A 19,400-nucleotide genomic window follows, 5' to 3' on the forward strand; every position below is an offset into this window, starting at 1 on the left:
AACGCTCCAGAAACACAAGTCCACACACCTGTTGATGATGTCATGGATACGTCTATCTTTTATATACCAGACCCATTAGGTTTTCCCTTAAGACAGCCAAAACTTGTTGGTTGACCATACTGCTTTTGTACAGACTGTACTGTCCTTGTCCTGTAACATAAAAATGTTTTCCTTCTTCATTATTTGGTACTAACAGGTAGTCCGTTGTCCTTAGAACTCCATGTGTTACACAGTTATGTGATTTCATACAGTGAGTAAACTTGCTGACTTGAAAATGGGATGCTCTGACTTATTTTAGTATCACACAGAGATTGCAAAAACCACACTGTGCTATCACAACAATGTCACTTGTCACAACATAAAAACAAATATATTAAAACATAAGAATTTCCTTTTTCTAACATGTAGCACATATGGCACTCCAATAAACCATGTACTGAATTATATTGATTTATTTAACACTATCGTTAGTCACCCTTTCAATAAAACACCTCAAAGAGATTCTCATTACTGGAAATACTCACTCACTTAAATGCATGTGATTATCGTGCGGGTTAGCTCCTCCGGACAGGACATATGACCCCCACTCGGCCACTGTAAATTTGTTATGATTATCACATGGGCTTTGTGCTAGAGAGCTGGAAGGTTACAGACTGTTTTTATTGTCTGATCCAGTCCAGATAGTTGCGTTCTCACATGCAGCTCTATGTCTAGAAAAGTTTAAGGCCGTGGTGGATTTCTGAAAACAGCTTTGAGTTTAAGATCTAAAAAAATGACTCACTTGTTTGCCTGTCTCCTGCATGGCAGGATAAAAGACAGACCACAGTTAGTGCAGCCCATAGGGCACTGGGAACTGTGTTCCCATTTCCTGCTCTAGTCTTAAAGCTTGGCATTGCACGGAAATAGACATAAAGATTCATGGCTTTCCACTTTTACTGCAGGTTCAGTGATAAAAGCTCGAATGAGTGAGTTGATATGGTGCAAAAAAAATAAAAAATAAAAAACAGTAATGTAGCCTATGATGATTTTTCAGCTGTTTGCATAATATAACGCTTTTCTTTAGGCTGCCCTTTCCCTTAATGTTCAGACGTCATCTTTTACTGCTCTTAGTTGATGGGTTTCATCTATGACTGAGCTCTGCTTGTAATGAAAGTAACAGTCACTCTCACACACACATACACATGCAGGTGTTTTCAGTTAATCTGGATGGTTAGACCTTTACTCGGGTTGAAGTTGAGCAGGGCTGTGGTCGGAAATGTGCAGTGTGAGGTCACCATCTTAAATATACAAACAAGAAAGGGGCTACATCAGCATTATTATGTTTTAAAACAAAAGTGATCTCTGTAATCTCCATATGTCATACTAAGCCACCTGAAAACCATGATGCATGACCAATCAACAGTTATACACACAATACGTGGTCATACTCATTTAACTGTCCCAAAGAAGCACTGTGACAAATCAAGAAAAGGACACGCACTGCTTTAAAAGGCCCACTCAAAACCAAGAACATGGGTGCCTGTGTCATCGTTTCCGAGGTCTCAGTGTCTGCTTTTGCACACGTCAGGACTAAACATTGAGAATATCTTTATCCTGTCTGGTGATAACTCATTTTTGTAGATTAGATTTTCTTTAAATGCATGTATATAAGTATGCATGAACAGTTATAAGAACATGTATCTGACTGTGTGCTTATGTGTACTGTTTGAGGGAAATGTACTGTAGCAAAGTCCTTCTGAAAATTACAGAAAAGTACCTTTACCGGATATTAAAAGTAAACTGTACCAGCTCATAGGTGTTAAGGAGTCTGAGGGACCTCGCAGTGCCTTAAGTCACATTGTCACGGTTCTGGGTCATTTTGACCCAGCATTTTCAGTTTCTTGTATTTTGGTATTTTTCTGTATTGTGGTTCATTAGTTGTCCTGTTTTGAATATTATAATCCTAAGTTTCAGTGTTATTCTGGTTAAGAGTTTGCCCTTAAGTTTAGTTCAATGTCTAGTCTGTGCCTGTTTTACTTTGAAGGTCCATGTCTCATGTTAGTGTGTCCAGTGTTACTCTCCCCTGTGTTGTCATTATGTTTCATTGGAGTCAGCTGTGTCCTCCTGTGTCGGCACTTCTCCTGATCACCTCATGTGTGTATTTAAGTCCTCGGTCTTCCTGTGTTCAGTGTCACGTCGTCTGTGTTACCTCGTTCCATCTAGTCATCATAGTTCCTCTGTATCGTCTCTGTTATCTTAATTTTTCCCCAGTGTAGGTTTTCAGTTAGCTGTCACTCCTGTTTGCCTTCGTTTGAGTTGTATTCATGTTATCAGCCACAATAAAGGCTTGTTTTTGGTTTGCAACTCAAGTTCAGTCTCCTCGCCTCTGTCTGTGCCTGGGTCTCACTCACTCCACAGACATCAGGCAAATAAAGTGATAAAGTATTGGTGATGGGCTTTTATAGCCTCTTGAAAGCTCTGGGGTTTTGCAGTCTCCAGTCATATACATCTATTCAGATATTAAGTAATAGATGTTTGCAATTGCACCTATTTTAACTCAGTCAAGAATTATAATAGATTTTCAATTTCTTGTAGACAAAATTGACAAATTTCCAGAATCTCAGGAGACATTAAATCCAAATTCCAGTTTAAATAGATTTAAAGTTTCAGGTTATACATTAATTTGGCCCATAAAAGCAATTGTAAGTAGCTTTGTCTGCTTCTTTTAGGCAGGAATATAACTTGTAGATATATAGTGATGTACTTTCAAGTAGTGATTGTATGAAGTGTTTTTTGATGATTAAATATATGCTGCGATTACAGCACATACAGCTATAAATTCAGATAGTAATACAATTATAAAAGGTAAGCATTGCTATTCATCTTTTATCAGATTTTCTGTACAGTTCATGTATAGTTAATGTTTTTTTTTTTCAACCCCCAAATTAAAATAAAACACACAGAGCCACATCGTTTAGATTTCAACAGTGAAGATTTATATCATAATTTACACATTTTGACATATTCGCTCATAAATAACTATGTAAACAGAATGTAAACAGAGACAGTTTTTAGGGGTATCTCCTCTGGAGTTAAAGCTCTGAACGAAGAAAGACACGCTTTGGTCGAACATTAGTTAGAGAAAAAGACGATGAAACAGAGGAGGAAGCTATGGAGATCAGGGTGTTGGCGTGTAACTGCTAACAAAAACCACAGTTGCACCGTTGTAGTAACATTAAGTTGGGTCTTAATGCCATGATGACCAGTATCATATATATATTGTACAAAGTGTGAATGGTGTGAGCATCAGCACTGAAGATATAAAGTAGGACGAGGGGGCCAGTGCATGAAGGAAGGCCGAGGTGCTTTGGTGTAGGCCAGTTCGGTAACGAGATAGTGGACGGGCAGGGTTGAAGAAATGGGCCATTGTTTCTCAACCAAAGTATTAACAAATAACATTAACAACAATAAAATCAAAAACATGAAACACAACGAAAGACCACAGCTAAAGAGTGAACACCTCACCATGTACACAAAATACATCATGCCTTCCCTTCTTCAGCATTTTGATTTTTCAAGTCCTTCCTTTGTTTGGATCTTTCCATTTTTTTGGTGCGCATTTAAAATGAAAGCCAAGTGAACTTTGGTTTCTGGTGTCAACTGTAAATCCCTAAATGTGAGGACGTTCACACCTCTGTTGGGTGTTGACAACGTTAAATAGAAGATAAAACAAAACAAGAGGAGGGACGAGGGAACGGAGGTGGCTTACCAGCCTCCCAAGTCTGTTATGTGCTACACGTTGAGCAGGCTGTGCCTCTTCTTTGGACCACATGAAGAGCTGCACTCCAGTTCAATTTGGTTCTTCTTCTTCAAGTAGCAAAAGAAAGCAAATAAATACAAAACTCCCATCTTCAGCTGTCCTTTTAAATGCAAACACACGCAGACACACACTCATCGCATCCACACTGAGGTAACCGTTGTGAAAAATATACAAAAAAATGCCCTTTCTTGTTTCATTTAAATTAAGTAGGCATCAGAAAAGGGCGTAGAGAAGTTATTAAGCAGGGCTGAGTTAAACGTCCTCTTTCTAAATTAACAAATTGCTCTGCCACGCTTTGGCAGGCTCTCTTAAGCCTTTCAACCTGCTATTATTGGTTTCTACATTTAAATAGGTAAAACCCTGAAGAATGGATACCCCTGGTTCTATAGGTCAGAGGTCACAAGACAGATATATGCATAGGGAGAGTGACTATCTACAAAGAAATGGCCACGGGAAAAAAAAAACTATAGAAAATCAATGTAACCATCCCTTCCACATATTGCTTTTGAAGACAACAAATAAAAGTAAAATAAATTAAGTATATAACAACAAAACGATCAAAAAACCCCACGGACATCTGAAATTAAAAACAAAATAATACAAGAACAATAATGATAAAAGCATTATATTAATAACATTACAGGTAAATCCTGCGTACATGATTGTCTCTAAGTATAATAAATGCTGAAACCATTAAGTAGTCATGGGACAGTGCAGCCCTGAGTACGTGAGTCCCTGATAGGTTTAAACCCTGGAGTGGTCATGATGTCACTACTCATGACAACCAGGTAGACATATTTACAGTTGTTGCTCCTGGCAACCCAGTCCACCATGCAGTCTTGGCTCTATGTCTCTCAGGTGCAAAAGGTCACTTAAGCGTGATCCTCTGATTCCTGCTTGACAGTTATGTTGGCAGGAAGTGGGGGGATGGGACTGCTGTGCCGTATCTTGATGACCGACGTCTCGTTTGGGGACTCGTACGCACCATAACCTGCAGACCGAAGCTCAGTGGTGTTACTCTTGTGGTGGGGATGGAAGTTTGAGGACTTAATGTCAGTCTCCCTCCACAGCATTCCCAAAACCTGCTTCTCCAACATGGCTTCCATCTCCACCCCTCCCTGCAACTGCTCCAGTCGCTCAGCGTGTTCGCTGACGTCAAAGCGCTCAATCTCCTCATTGGCGCGGTGCACTTCCTCCAAGGCAATCTGGCTTGAAATGGCTGGGCTTCCAGAGCTGGAGCTTGCAGCCAAACAATAGCCCTTCAGGTGAAGTCGCAGGCTACACAGGTGGATGTAGTGGCGATGGCAGTGGGGGCATTTGTGTGGACGCTCGCGGGAGTGCAGGCGCTTGTGCAGCTTAAGGTGGACAAACTGGGTGAACTTAGCAGGACAGAGTTTGCAGTGGTAGGGCTTCTCCCCTGAGTGAAGGCGCAGGTGAGTTTTCAGGTTGCTGGTGCTGCTGAAGCGCTTGTGACAAACCTGAATGATGAGAAGCAAAAAAAGAAATGATGTCAGAACCCTGTAGAAACCCACCAGTTAACAGTCATCTACGCTCATTAGCACTCTGGTAAAGCAATAAATGTGATATTTTCTCACCTGACATTCATGTGGCTTCTCCCCAGTGTGGACCAGGTAGTGTTTCTGCAGGTGAGCCAGCTGAGTGAAGCCTTTGCTACAGGTTTGACATTTGAAAGGTCTCTCCCCACTGTGGACGCGAAGATGAACCTGCGTGACAAGAAGACAAAAAAAAATCAGCTTAGACCTAGTCCAAAACCGTCTCTACATGCTAATGACAACATTGTGATTCAAAAAGCATGCAGGACTAATAATAAGCTAAAAACACATGACTTTGACAGCCAAAACCTACCTTCAGGTTTGACAGCTGTCCGAAGGTCTTGCTGCACACGTTGCACTCGTATTTGATTTTGCCATTCTGCTTCTTCAGAGGGTAAGGCAGCGCCTTGTAGCCTGCTGAGCCTGCACCACGCTTCACCTTGGTCAGGTTAATTGCCTCGTCATCGGGACAACGCTCGCTGGTGTTGCCCAGCAGGGCTGAGGTAGGCTTAGTGGGCACCTGCTCACTGGGAGGTGCTGTGCCTGCAGTCGGGGAGCCACTGGAGGGAGCGTGGGCTGAACCATGAGAGTGAGGGTGCCTGGGATAAGTGCTGTGAGGACCTGTTGTGTCTCTCAGAGAAGTAGCAGCTGAGAAGGCACTTGTGGGCCCTGGAAGGAGGAAGTCTCTGTGGCCAGAAATGGAGGAGGGATGCACAGGGTCAGGTATTAGGAAGCGCCTCCCTGTTTCAGAAGGCAGGAGGGGCACATGATGGGGCAGGAGGTTGCTGTAGAGGGGATACATCCTGGGAAAGATTCCTCCTACAGTTGGGATGCCACCACCAGGGAGAGGATAGTGATGGGGCATAAGATAACGTGAGTAAGGGGCCCCTGGAGGGTAGAATGGAGAGGAGAGGGGGGCAGATGGTGGGGAATAACCAGGATAGGTTCCCAGTCCGGTGGGATAGAAAGAAGCAGGCGATGGTGCTGCACCAGAGGGGCTTCCGTGAGGGCTGCTCTCTGGGCTGCTCCTTGCTGATGGGCTAGGTGTGGCTGAGGATTGGTTGCCAGGCGAGTGAGTTGAGGGGTAAGCAAGGCGGGCAGCTTTGTGATTGAGGAAGTCCTCAGATATTTGAGGGTGGGCCCTGAGAGGTGGGTAGAGGGCACGAGGGTACAGGAGACGATCGGGGCTGTCGGCACAGCGTGGACGTGTGGGAAGCGGCCTGTTGGGCTCCCTCTTTGTGGACGACGAAGATGAGGTGCCACGCAGAATAGAAAGAACACTGTGTTCTTTCTTTGGTGGGGTGGGGGTCACTGCGACAGGGCACGGGCTGGATGTTTCTTGCACATGCTCCTCATTGCTCACCTGCTGCTGCTTTACCTCCAAAATAGACTGCTCTGAAGGGACAGACAGAGAAAAAAATGGTCAGGGAGGGGTTTGTCAAATCAAAACAGGATCCTCGTGATTGCCTCGTGATGCCTCGTGATGCCCAGTAAAAGATGATTTTAAAAACATTTGGCATTTAAATCACGACTTCTTTATAAGAACATAAAAATCTCTGTAGTAGAGATGTGTGCAACTCTGTTAAGAAACACCATTAGTAACTCAGTGGGGCAATTAGCGTGACAGATTTGACGAACGAGTGTGGGGGGTGCGAGGCTGGGGCCAAAAGACGGGAAGTGAGGTGTGACAGCTCCCTTTAGGCATTCTGTGTGTGTGTGTCTATAAAATCAAGATAAAATCAAATGGTGGCAGACCGACAGAGAGGGCTGATGGAAGGTTTCCTGCTAAAGATATACTAAGAAAAAACTTGGCCTCCACCTGCCCTCCATAAACACACATACACACACCTACACCATGTGACAAGGTACACACACACAGAGGCGCCTCCAGACAAAGGCCTCTGTCTGATTTGTTGACTCTTCCACTTTTGGACAGCACACACACACGTTTGATCAAGCTCCTGCTCTCCTCATTTTCCTGGCCACTTGCTATTGTTTCCGGGTCAAAGGTTAAATTAAAGCGCTTCCTCCTCACTCACTCGCACCTACTGTCTTCTCAGTATGATGAAAGAGTAGATTAGGAGGCGAGCTCACTCACATACACTCTAAAAGCCCCGGGATGTCAGTTCGCAGCACATCTCGGCTGTTAAATTGCCACAGATGGGCTCTTAAAATGCCGTTGTGTATTACCTATAAGCTCATTTAGTGGGCAGTCAAGTTTTTACTACGAGGTCGCCCAGAGGGACATGCGTGTGTGTGATTGCAAGTGTCTGTGTGTGTTTGAGAGAGACGGAGCATGTCAAAGTTAATCTTAAGTGCCAGTACTGGTGAAATTTGCTCAACTCCTCCTGATTCAGCCCCTCACTCACAGTTGCACACATAGTCAGTGACCCTTTTGTCAGCAGTATTGCGACAGTGTGTAAACACTGAGGTTATCAGTTAGCCTTACTCCTCCTTCTCTACCTCCTCCCTCCATCCCTCTTCTGAAAAACAAACAGGGCAGCCATCTTGGAGATATCAATCTGTCAACACGGCCCTTCTGCCAGGAAGTTCAAGTAGTCAACAGAGGGGGGTAGGAGGTGCAACTCTACCTCTCTCATTCCCTCCTCCACCTTCTTTCTAGTCTTTTTAAGTGGCAAATATATCAGCGCAATTGGCTGACACGCTCGCACACACATGAGCAGCAAGCTTGTGTGCATGTGTTTGAGGTGAAAAGGGTGGCTGTAAATATGGCGGCATGTCACGCTCCTGACTGTGTGCGTGTGTGTGGGAAGAGAGAGTGTCTTTGAACATAACGCATGTACACCCCCCCCCCCCCCCCCCCACACACACACACACACATGGATGACAGGTGCTCTCCAGCGCTAACACTTCAAGAGCGCATATGACGGGGACAAAAAGAGAAAAAGGAGAAAGTGAGGGAGTAAAACTGTGGTGCATGCTCACTCATTTTGCTCACACACTTAAACACATGCATATGTCTGGTTTTGCTATGACTGCGCTAGAAAGAGCTAAAACCAGAAAGAAAAATATGATACAAACAACTGTCATCGTTGCGCTCCTCGGGAATATAATACAGGTTGTCGCTCGGTTCGGAGCAGTAGCTCTAGTGCCTCCTTAAGGACACGTAACATTTTACAAAGAGCAAAACGCAAAACTTTGATGAGAATCTAGTGGGCGGTATCAGAGATTTTAGTTTTTGCAGTGTAGACTAATTTCTCTAAAAATGAAACAGTTTGAAAGCCCCAAAATAATCTAGTGGGTAGGCTACCAAATTATTGCAAAGAGTTAGTTTATAATGGTTATCTAGTGCCTAGATTTGCATTAGCTAGCTACCCTACCAAAACTTGGAACTTATTTCGTATTTAAGCGGTTCATTTCGGGCGCATCTACTTGCATTAGTAGCGAACAAAATAGGTCCACTTCGTCAAGCAGCAAATCGGTGAAAAATAACAATCTTTTACAACAGTCGATGCCGGTAAAGCAACGTTAAATAGACTAAAATCACTAATAAACTTCGATGACTTAATGGTATCACATTCAGTGCGCAGCATGACTATTAAAATTCAGCAAAGCAGCTTCCTCTTCTTTTACCTTTTGCCCTTTTAACTGAGTTTCAGTTTAACGTTACTTAGTCAGAAAGATTGTGGTTTTTCTTCTTTGTTTTACTCAGCCAGTGACATTATTTCTGACAACGTTTGTAAAGCTTAACTGTAGTGGGCAACACCAACAGTCAAATGTTTTACTCATTTTAGGAATGAAAGATCAGTAGAAGTAAAAAAAAAAATGAAAAAGGGCTAGAAACTTGTGTGGTAGCTCCAGGACAAAAATGGAGTCAAATGAAACAACTGTTTCTGCTGCAGGTAAGAATCGGTATTCAAGTCACTGGTAGGTCAACAAAGCCTGTGGGGCTTAACTGACAGGGGAACCTAATTAAAGGCAACACTTCTACTGTATACACGCTGAGTTGCGGGGAGGGGAGGCAGGCAGAGGGATCGTGGGTACCTCCTGCCTCTGTGCCCCAGGTCATGCGCATTTTTCCCTGGGCAGTGGAGTCACTCTGGCTGGGTGTGCTAGTTCCTCTGCCAGCTTAACACTACTATTAGCCTGCAGTCACACCTGGAAACCACTCAGCTCCCACTCTCTGCCTTTGTTTTCCTCTTAGCTCGGTCTCCCTTTGATCAGCTCAACTATAGTGAATGAGCGTAGTTAGTCGGCCGTGTTTAAAGGTTGAGATTAAGCTTTTTTATTGGTTAGACTGATCAGTTAAATACCGTTAGTATGAAATAAAGCACAAATATTTGAGAACTCTTTTTAAAACTTGTTAATGTGCATTTTGTATATACTCTTATGAGAGCAAGTTTTTCCCGTCAAAAGGTCACCGAAAACACACAGTCAAGCAAACAGACTCTCCGACTCTTCTGCAGAGGTTGAGCGAGGTTTTGTGCGTGCACGTGTGTGCGAGCTTTTATGTTAAAAGCGGGTCTTTAAGCGTGTAAGACTGTGGCATTAGGGGCCGTATCCCCTGTCTGTGTAATTACACTGTCACTAGCACACACACACAAGCAAAAATACAACGATGATACTGACAGAGATGAAAGGTTGTTGGTCTTGTACTTTTGAGTGTGTGTGTGTGTGAGAGAGAGAGATAATGACAGGCTAATGTTGAGAGAGGAAGGAGACACAGCTATATTCAAAAACACGGCTAGGGTTTAAGAGCGGCGACAGGACACAGTCAAGACAAACACACCTACACTGACTATTGATTTCATGTTTTTTTATGTGCGGTGGTCAGTGCATCAGGCGAGTAATAATGCATGCTGCTCTTTCACAGCAAGTGAATGCTGTAGTAAGTTTTAACCACACGAGATGTCAGATAACAAATTATGTTTAACTTCAGAAAGAAAAATTAATGATTAATGTTCCAGTGAATGTCACTACTTCTACTCATCAACTTTGTGGTTTCAAAAAATGTCAAATCACAGGAACTTACTAAGTTTCTGCATCATCAGCTCCCCAGACGGCGGGTAGTGCAGGCGTCGGGCAAAGTCGTGGCAGTACCAGACAAGCAGCTCGGCACCAGCTGGGACAGGCTTCACAGTATAGAAGTAAATCTCCATGCCATTCTGACACGCCGCCAGGTTCTGCTCTGCTGCCGAGTGGGCCGGGTTCACATACCGCATCCAGTTGGAGCGAGTCTCATCCAGGCCATCGACAAAGTGATGAAACTCTCCGTCCACATAAATCTGAAAAGAGAGAGGAAGAAAAAAATAATAGTGAGTTAATTTACTTGAATGTAAGATTACACTGAAGTTAATTTAACAGAAAAAAGGGAGAATAATATAAATCCCTTGTCCTTTGTTCCTTTTTTATGCTTATTCAGGTCTTATGAGAAGAAACAAAGCAGTAACATGCAAAAAACTTATTTCACTCTTATTTCACCCCCTCCTTCACTTATTACATCTTAATTACAATGCTAGCAATTTGATGAATAAACAGGTCCGTTAATTTAAGTAGCTAACAAAGCAAATATCTAAATAAGTAACAATATCGCTTAATTAAAATAGTGAACTAGCAAAATTAGGAGAAGAAGTTAAACAACTGGCTAAAATGCTGGTAAAGAAGCAATTCATTGATTTAAAAAAAACAACTAAACAAGTAAAAACAGCTGCATGTTTGTCAGAATACTTGATTGAAGTAATAAAAAATAAAGCAAAATAATTTACTTATCATGTAGCAAAGAAGTAGCTGCCACCAAGCAGACACCACTGGTTATAAACTGCATCACATACATACATCTTAAATCTTTTCTTGTCTCTTTCTTAATGGTTTCATTCCTTACCATTTCCCTCTCTTCACTTTCATCTCTTTGAGCCAGAAGAACAGACAGAGACAGACAGAGAGTGGTGAGGAGGAGGAGATCCTCTTTTATATTGAAAAGGGAAAGGAAAGACCAACTCATTTTCTGCCTCTCCTCCCCCTTTCTCTCTCTGTCTCTCTCGTTCTCTATCTTAACTCGTTTTTTTCTTGGCTTGGCGTGTGTGTGTGTGTGTGTGTGTGAGAAAGTGAGATATGAGCATGAATGGAACTGTGGTTAGGTTCACATACTACACACACATACACACACACACACACACACACACACACACACAGACACACACACGCACGCACGCGCACACACACACACACACATACACCACACACTGTGTAGGCGGTGGTCAGGTAGATGGTTTTTGAGTATGTGCAGTCGCACTGTCAGTTACTGGTAGTGATGGAGCGTCTTCTGGCGAACAGTGTGTGTCAGTGTGTGTGGACTTACAGGAACGGCAGCGTGACATGCTATTTGTATACGCTGACATCACATCCTCATCTCCGTTCCTTGAACAGACTCACACACACACTCACACACACACAGAAAACAGCAAACCCAATTTCCTGTTCGGTGACTGACTTTAGATGTGCGTGACGTCACAGGAAGGGGTCTCTCCGGCTTCTGAGGAAGCATGTGTTTCTGCTGTTGTGTGTATCTTTGATGTTTGTGCTCACCCTCCAAAAGTATTTGCGGTTGGCGTCTTTGGGGACGCTGTCAGCCGTGTAGATCTCGCCCACCAGGGGACCGAAGCGAGTTCCTTTGGGGATGTACTCCCTGCTGCACACGCCAGCCACCTGCACGATGACACGCACATATAGACAGGTTAGGAAAAAACACGTCAAGGCCAAACAGGATGTTTGAAGTGGATTGCGTGATGATGATGAAGTCTGAAATGTTTGAAGAGGACGTTCAGGTGTGTGGAATATGTGTTTTCATAATATCTGCACATCCATCTGTGGTACATATCATTAAGTCTCATTAAGTCTTATTTCAAATACAGACTCAGACACACAGCGTCAACCAGCTGTCAACAGAGACAATGATTAATGAACCAGCTCCACACTTGAGTTCATCTGGAGCGTCTGTGTTGGTGTGTGACTGCAAATGGCTGAAGACAAAACTAAAATCTCTTTCTTCGAGTCTCTCCCTCTGTCTCTCTCCTTACACCTCTACTGCTTGCCACATCAAACCAAAACCACCGCCACTTCACATGCTTCAAGAGGAAACATTTAGATACTTGGGTAAAAAAAAACCAACAACCGTGTTTCTCCTTTTTTCTCACTCTGTCATCTGATTCAATCAAAGAGCAAGAGGCGAGAAGAAGAAAAGGAAGAAGAAGAAAAGCAAGGGATTATGTGGTGACTAGACGTTTGGCTCCAGCCATGGATGGTAGAGAAACGCACTCACACACATTTTCTTCATGCTTAACCCACACAAATAGAAGTCTTTCCCAAACCCACTTGTTCCCTGGTGACATGGGAAATCCCCATTTTCCCTTTTTCTCTCAATAGGACCAGACATGAAAATGTGTTAGCATGTGATTTAAAAAAACCCAACTTATTAACAGGCTTTTACAAAGCTCTCTCTCTCACTTTGAACATAATGTAGCTTTCTTTCTAGAATCTGCCATCCTCAGCCTTACCTTTTTTTCCTCTCTTAAATATTATCTGATTGAATATCAGCTTGTAAAGTTCTCTTCAGCTTCCCACTGCTAATCGCCTGATGAAAAAAATCAATGACATCACGCAGCTTTACTGGGAACCTCACAAGTGCCAAAACTGACATTTTGTGAGCGACAGTCATGTATCTTTAAAATACCTTGAAACACAGCATAGAAGTGCTGTGGCTTTTCTACTTTAAAATATCCTATCTGTGACAATCTTTAAAGTGGAAACAAGCTTTTTTAAAAATGCCTTATTTGTGCTCTTAGTCACTTGGATATCTGATTGTTTTCTGGAACATTATTAAATGCTTGTTAACCCTTTGCTGCTGCAAACCACTCTTATCACTCTAAGAGTCATGGTGGTTCTGTGCACTCTCCCTGTTATCAAGTTTCATCCATTGCCTGTTGACATTTTGACTTTGCCACCCCCAGTTAGATCAGTGAAAAAAAATCTATTACTTTAAGCTTATCTAAAATCATGTAGTGGGCGATTGGTTAGTAAAGAAATGTTTACAGTACAGGAAATCGTCAAATGCTTCATATGAAGCATTCGAGTGATCAAAGCTCAAATCACACTCTGACACTTTCTCATTCAACAGTTTTAAGACGAGCAGACGGAAACAGTCTGATGCACTGTGTTGGATGAGAGGCTCGATGGTGCCCCCTGCCTGCCTGGTTCGGTATTTCAAGTAGTTTTATGACTTGAAACAATTGCGATCAAGGCGCCATAATTTTTCTCAGATGACACAATCCTTTTCATGGATAGATACGAGCTGATAAAACAGCACTGTAAGTCAAATCTGTTTCTGATGTTTCACACACCCACGCACACATAAATGCCTCTATGTGTGTGTGTGTGTGTGAAGTTTTACGAGACCTGACCCCTTTTTTATTACATGACCCATGTCTGACTCACAGTTGTGTGTATGTACAGATGCCTTTCTCTGCCTCAATGTGTATGAAATATTCTGGCTGGAGAGAAAGTTTGTCTGTCTGCCAGCATGTGCCCGTGTGTGTGCGTTTGTGAGTGTGAGAGAGAGTCTGACCTCCTTGCTGCCAGCCAGGTGTTTGAAGGCCAAGTTACGGGGCAGCGAAGCCTCGGCTCTGGTCGTCGACATCATCATGGCATCACCGTCTGGGCCCGCCTCACATGCCGTGTCTTTGACAATATACGTGCACTTCTCTTCAAACTCTGCCTCTGTCCACTGTGTCATGTCTGCTTCCTCCATGTCGACGTTGTTATCTGTCATTGTGCCCGCTCCACCTGAGCCTGTGCTGGTGGCAGAGGAAGCCATCTTGGCTCCGTGGCGTGCGTCGTCCTGCTCCATGGTGTGCGCCCCCTCACTGGTCAACATGGCCGAGCTATGAGAGGTCGCCTGGACAGGAAAGGCAAGAGCGAAAAAGGTTATTTCTGATCACTTTTATCTAAATATTTCCACTAATGAAAGCTCAGCAAGTGAAAAATAGTTGAAATTAAGAAAGACATTGCAAAAATAGAACAAAAAAAGAAAGAAGTAAGAGAAAGAAAGCCGAGTAGATGGAAGAAAGGAAAAGGAAACTAGATCAATCGAGACAGACAGTAAAAAAGCAACAGAAAGGAAGAAGGGACAGCAAGAGGCAAATAAGAAAAAGAAAAAGTTAAAGAAGAGAAAAAAAGAGAAAGTAGAAACTGGGAGTGGTGGGAAAAACTACCACAAGAGAAGGAGATATGGGAGGAAATGATAAGAGGAAAGAAAGAAAAGGATTGGAATGATGTAAGATAAACTCCGAAAGAAGAGATCAGGAAAGACAAAGAGGAGAGGAAGAGATGTGATTATTATGTGTGGTGATTCAGTGAGAAAGGAGGGGGTCTGACTAATGCTACAGTCACACACACACAGACATGCGCACATATAGACACACTTACACACACGCGTAAATGAACATGCACACTAAGGGAAAGACAGGAAGCTGCTTGTCTTGTCAACTATTTAGACTAAATGTTAACTAATTTGGGAAACAATTAGGGGGAAGAAATGACAAAATTCCAGTCTTCATTTTGTCATGACTCTAGTAAAGACTAGCTCATTTTAATAATAATAATGATCTAATAATCTAAATGCATACCATTTGCCAAATAAAACTCCTAATCCAGCATTGTAATAATTCATTCCTTTGACTACAGTCCCAATCATTTTAATCACCTGAAATGGCCCTTCTGGTCTTGCTGGTGTTTGTATTACAAGGCGTTTTTGTTATCAGAATTGAGTGATGTCTTCAAGGTGAAACTGAACATGACTCAGGCTGATATAGGAGCGTAGGATACCTCAGGAGACAACGATCAAGCGCGGTAACGAAAAGCAACTGATGAGGAACTGAGCTTGTGTTCTCACACATAGTGACGAAATATGATTATGAAAATCCCAAACCATATGAAGAACTGTGTGTAGTTTTTACAAGCTGCGCTGTCGATGAGATTTCCCCTTTACAAAAGATCAAGCGTAAACGAAGTTCTATGCTTTTTCCTGAAGCAAAGAAAGTTTTCCTGTTTTGTTTGCGGTCGTTTTCTCCCATGCTTTTACTCAGAAAGACAACGTCACTGCAACTTAGAGCTTAACTAGCTTACACATGTAAGAAATTTGGACTTTGCTGGATAATGTGATAAATCTACTCAGATTATGTGACGCTAACATCTTCCGTGTTTCCTCCCTCTTCATTCCCCCTCCTCCGTGTCTCTCCCTGGGGTTGAAGACAGAGGAAGGAAATGCTGTCTGTGTCTGAATGAAGCTAAAATTGGAAGCAGAGTGGCACTGCAGCGGAACCGGCAAATCATCCCGACTCCCAGCTTGTGTGTGTGTATGTATGTTAGTAATGGACGGGGGAGTGATGAGGAAGAGAGCGTCAAAACTTTTCCATTTGGGGGGCCACAGCAGCGCAAACAAAACTTCAAACGTGATCCCACCCAAGACAATCCCACACACACATACAGGGACAGGCAGATATCCACAAAGGGACAAACATGCTGCTTGTCCCACGCAGAGCAGCAGAAAGCAGCAGATCTTCAGTGAGCACACTCAGGTCTGCAAATGCTTCTGAAGCCACAAAAAAGAATATTTCCCTCACATTCAACAACTTTGTGCTTAAACAGTCAGCACACAGATACTAAAGTGACACATGAAAATAAACTCTATAAACACCCTTAGTTACTGAAAATGTAGACTTATATTTTCAAATTTTAACACTTTTATAGAAGACAACACTTTTGAGCACTTGCAACCAATGCAACTGACTTTCCTGTTCCAGACTTGCATTCAAAAAGTAGTTTCTAAACCCAGAATCTTAAAGTATGTTGACTGTAACAGTCTGACTTGCCAGGCTGTAACAAAGAAAATCACCCAAAAATGCATTTAAGTACATTAAAACCACAAAATCTAATTTTTGACTAGCAAAACAATAAAAACTCCAGTGAGAAAGATTTTTCCCAATCAGCGGCTGGATTTTTTTTTTTTACTACAAAGGATACGCCAAGCGAACAACAGGTTCTGCCCGATTTGTTATTAAAATGAAGAGCACTTAAAAGTGATCAGTTATGAAAATAAAATATTTGACATCTCTTGAATCTACTTTGCATAACAGCTGCAACATTGAAAACTAATAGTGAAACCAAGAACCAAGAAACAATTCACTGTTTGCACATGTAGAGCAACTGAAAAATATGTAAAAGGCGAATCTGCATATAGGCAGCCAGATTTCACATTAAAATGACATTAAATAACAACATTAAATTCTAAAAACCTGAAAAAACAGACATGAGGAATCATGCCAAGACTGTTTTGTTCTGAAATTCATGTGGGGAAAAACACTACAGTTATAACAAAAATCACGTTTCTATGAACAAACAATGATTGATTTGTAAAAATATGTAGAAAATATGTCAAATATGTGAAAATAACTGAGCTGCTAAACAAACATTGTAATACCTCAGTTTTTCAAACTAGTAAAAGCATCTGCAGCAGCAGCTAACCATTTTAAGAAAAATCTTATTAGAAAAATGAAGTCACGTTGGCTGCAACCTCAAATTTCTAATTAAAAATCGTCCTAATGTTCAGAAAACAAGGCTGAAAATGAGATTAAAATAAGCTTAAAAGTATATTAAACTGGATTAAAAAACACACACAAAAAAAACTCTTAAAGTTTTATTTCTACTCTAAATTCTGAAATTTTTATTTAGTTTCTCTAAAACTAAAAGAAGAAAAAAATCAAAAAATACAAAAGCAAAAAATCAATCTTTGTTCTTTTGTATCTTTCAGTAAAAATGTAAAAAAAATTGAGCATACGAACAAATGCTCCACACTTACTGTATAACTCTGGTCCCATCCACACATAGGGACGTCCGGTCAGATCCTTTCTCCCTGTATGTCTGTGAAGATAGCGTGTGTGTGTGGGACAGGTGCAGTAGTTCTCCGCTCCTTCTGTCCTTCCAGCTCCGGGTGCTGATATCCACACTAATGCGAGTGTGTGTACTCTGAAGTGAGTGTATGTGCGAGACAGAAGTCTATAGCTCCTCCTCTTGGCTCCACCCCCCTCATTCTCTCCTTCCTAACACACACACCAACTTTTCTTTGGAAGGAAGCAGCATGTGCTTTCACCTGAGGCCATAAGCTATACACACACAGAAACGCCGACATACACACAACACTGAAAACACAGCCTTTTGTCCCCCTGCCTGTTTTGTTTTTTGCAGTGATTATGGTTATGTGTGAATATAAGTGTGTTTTTTTGTGTTTAGGAGTGTCTTTCTCTGTGAGTGTGTCCATTCAAAGCATTTAAGGAGTAAACAACAACAACATATGTGTGCGTGAGAGTGTGTGCATGCATGTGTGTGCATGTATTGGGGGAGGAAACTTTGAGTCACTGTCACAGGACATCCCTCTCTTCCTCAGCTAAAAACACACAGTAACACACACACGCGCGCGCACGCACGCACGCACACACACACACACACACACACACACACACACACACACTTTGCGTATACCTCTAGGGGGCAGGACTGGTTTGCTCTTGCTGCTCTTGCAAAAGAACTTAAAAGTACTCTCTCTCTCTTTTATTGTCTCTCACCCTTTCTCTGTCGCTCTGCATCTTCCCCTTCAAATAACTTGCTCTCCATATGTTTCTCCCACTGTCTTTCTTTCTTTTACGTTTTACAATGACTTCATTTCTGTTTTAATAGAAAAAGAATTTTGCCTTATTGGCTCACATGCGATTGCACATGCCTGACAGGAAAGAAGAAGAAAGGGCAAAAAGAACAAACTCAAGCAATTACAACTGGTTTATTTTAAGGACAATACGCTGTATCCACTGTATCCTAAATGTAAGGAACTCTTCTTTATCTCCTTAGGGCCACCATCACTGGTCAAAGTAATTCTGGAGGAGATTTCAATGTGAAGACAATAAGGCAAATAAACTAAAGTTAGGGTATGTCACTGGTAACTAAGACACTGAAAGACAACACTGTAGTTACATTTAAAACACATGGTAATATCTATAAACAGATATCAGCATATGAATATGCATAATCAATCTGCAACTGACAAACACCAACTTTACCACTGGAAGTGGTTTGGTGTTCATTGTTTAGCTCAAGTAACCCTTTACACTTTAGCAGGCTCTGGTTGCATGCAGGTAGATATTTCTTTTGAAGAACAAAGTGTACTAACTGTAACAACTATTGCCTTACAGCCACTTAACTTTTTAATACATCTACATTCCTCAACAACGAGTAGATGACAGAACAGGAAATCTTATCTCTTCTGGCTTCACTGAAAGCACAAAAATATCGGTCTTTGCTTCCGGACGTTAAGTCATCAGACAATAGCTGACAGACTGGATCTACAGCGGCACTGGCTGTAGATTACAAAAGAGAAATTGTTCTGTATAATACCCAAAGGTTCTAAGTAAAACAATACACTCTCTCATCAGGATAATTCTGCTGCTTATTGTAAAATATGCTCTCAATGGCAAGATGTTTCTGGCTATAGTTGACATGGGGAAAAATTAAGCCTATGCGAAGTGCCCCAAAAAACTGCAGTTACTCTAATGGCCACTTCAGGCTGGCTCCGAAACCAAGTCGGCCCTTAAAGATTGATATATTGAAATGCCCAACTTTGCAGCATTTAAAAAGAACCTGCTACAAAAATGATTTTGGCCTTTGGATAGTTTGATAGATGTTTGCATCCCGGCAGTTGTAGCTAATGGACATCTGCCGGGCCTCACCTTCACTGCTTCTCCGCAGTGTTTGCGGTGCTGGTGCTGTTTTCAAATGAATTAACTAAGAGAGCAGCAGCCAGAATAAGTTTTCAAAATGAAGAGTCCAAAATCAACGGGTGATATTACGATGGCTATGCATGCATCATTTATACAGTCCACAGGTGTAAGTAAGACAACGGCTTTCGCTCAGTTCTCTCTTGCTATACATTTTGTATCTACTGTCTTTCTTTTTTCTTCCTATACATCCTCTCTCAGCTACCAGTT

The 19,400-nt window shown here is 42.1% G+C and overlaps 1 protein-coding gene across 1 annotated transcript; it reads right to left on the reverse strand.

The window, feature by feature from the left end:
* Positions 1-2,949: 2,949 nt before the first annotated feature.
* prdm1a (PR domain containing 1a, with ZNF domain) lies at positions 2,950-17,375 on the reverse strand. The gene is made up of 7 exons (XM_084944529.1): positions 17,225-17,375; positions 13,934-14,263; positions 11,899-12,018; positions 10,346-10,598; positions 5,666-6,747; positions 5,395-5,523; positions 2,950-5,277 (listed from the first exon to the last, which is right to left on the reverse strand). The coding sequence occupies exons 1-7, from the start codon at positions 17,249-17,251 to the stop codon at positions 4,672-4,674; spliced, it is 2,547 nt and encodes an 848-aa protein (XP_084800655.1). The 5' UTR covers positions 17,252-17,375; the 3' UTR covers positions 2,950-4,671.
* Positions 17,376-19,400: the final 2,025 nt, after the last annotated feature.

Source organism: Perissodus microlepis, chromosome 11 (assembly GCF_051167445.1).
Source record: "Perissodus microlepis isolate ML-2025 ecotype Zambia chromosome 11, ASM5116744v1, whole genome shotgun sequence".
NCBI lineage: Eukaryota > Metazoa > Chordata > Actinopteri > Cichliformes > Cichlidae > Perissodus > Perissodus microlepis.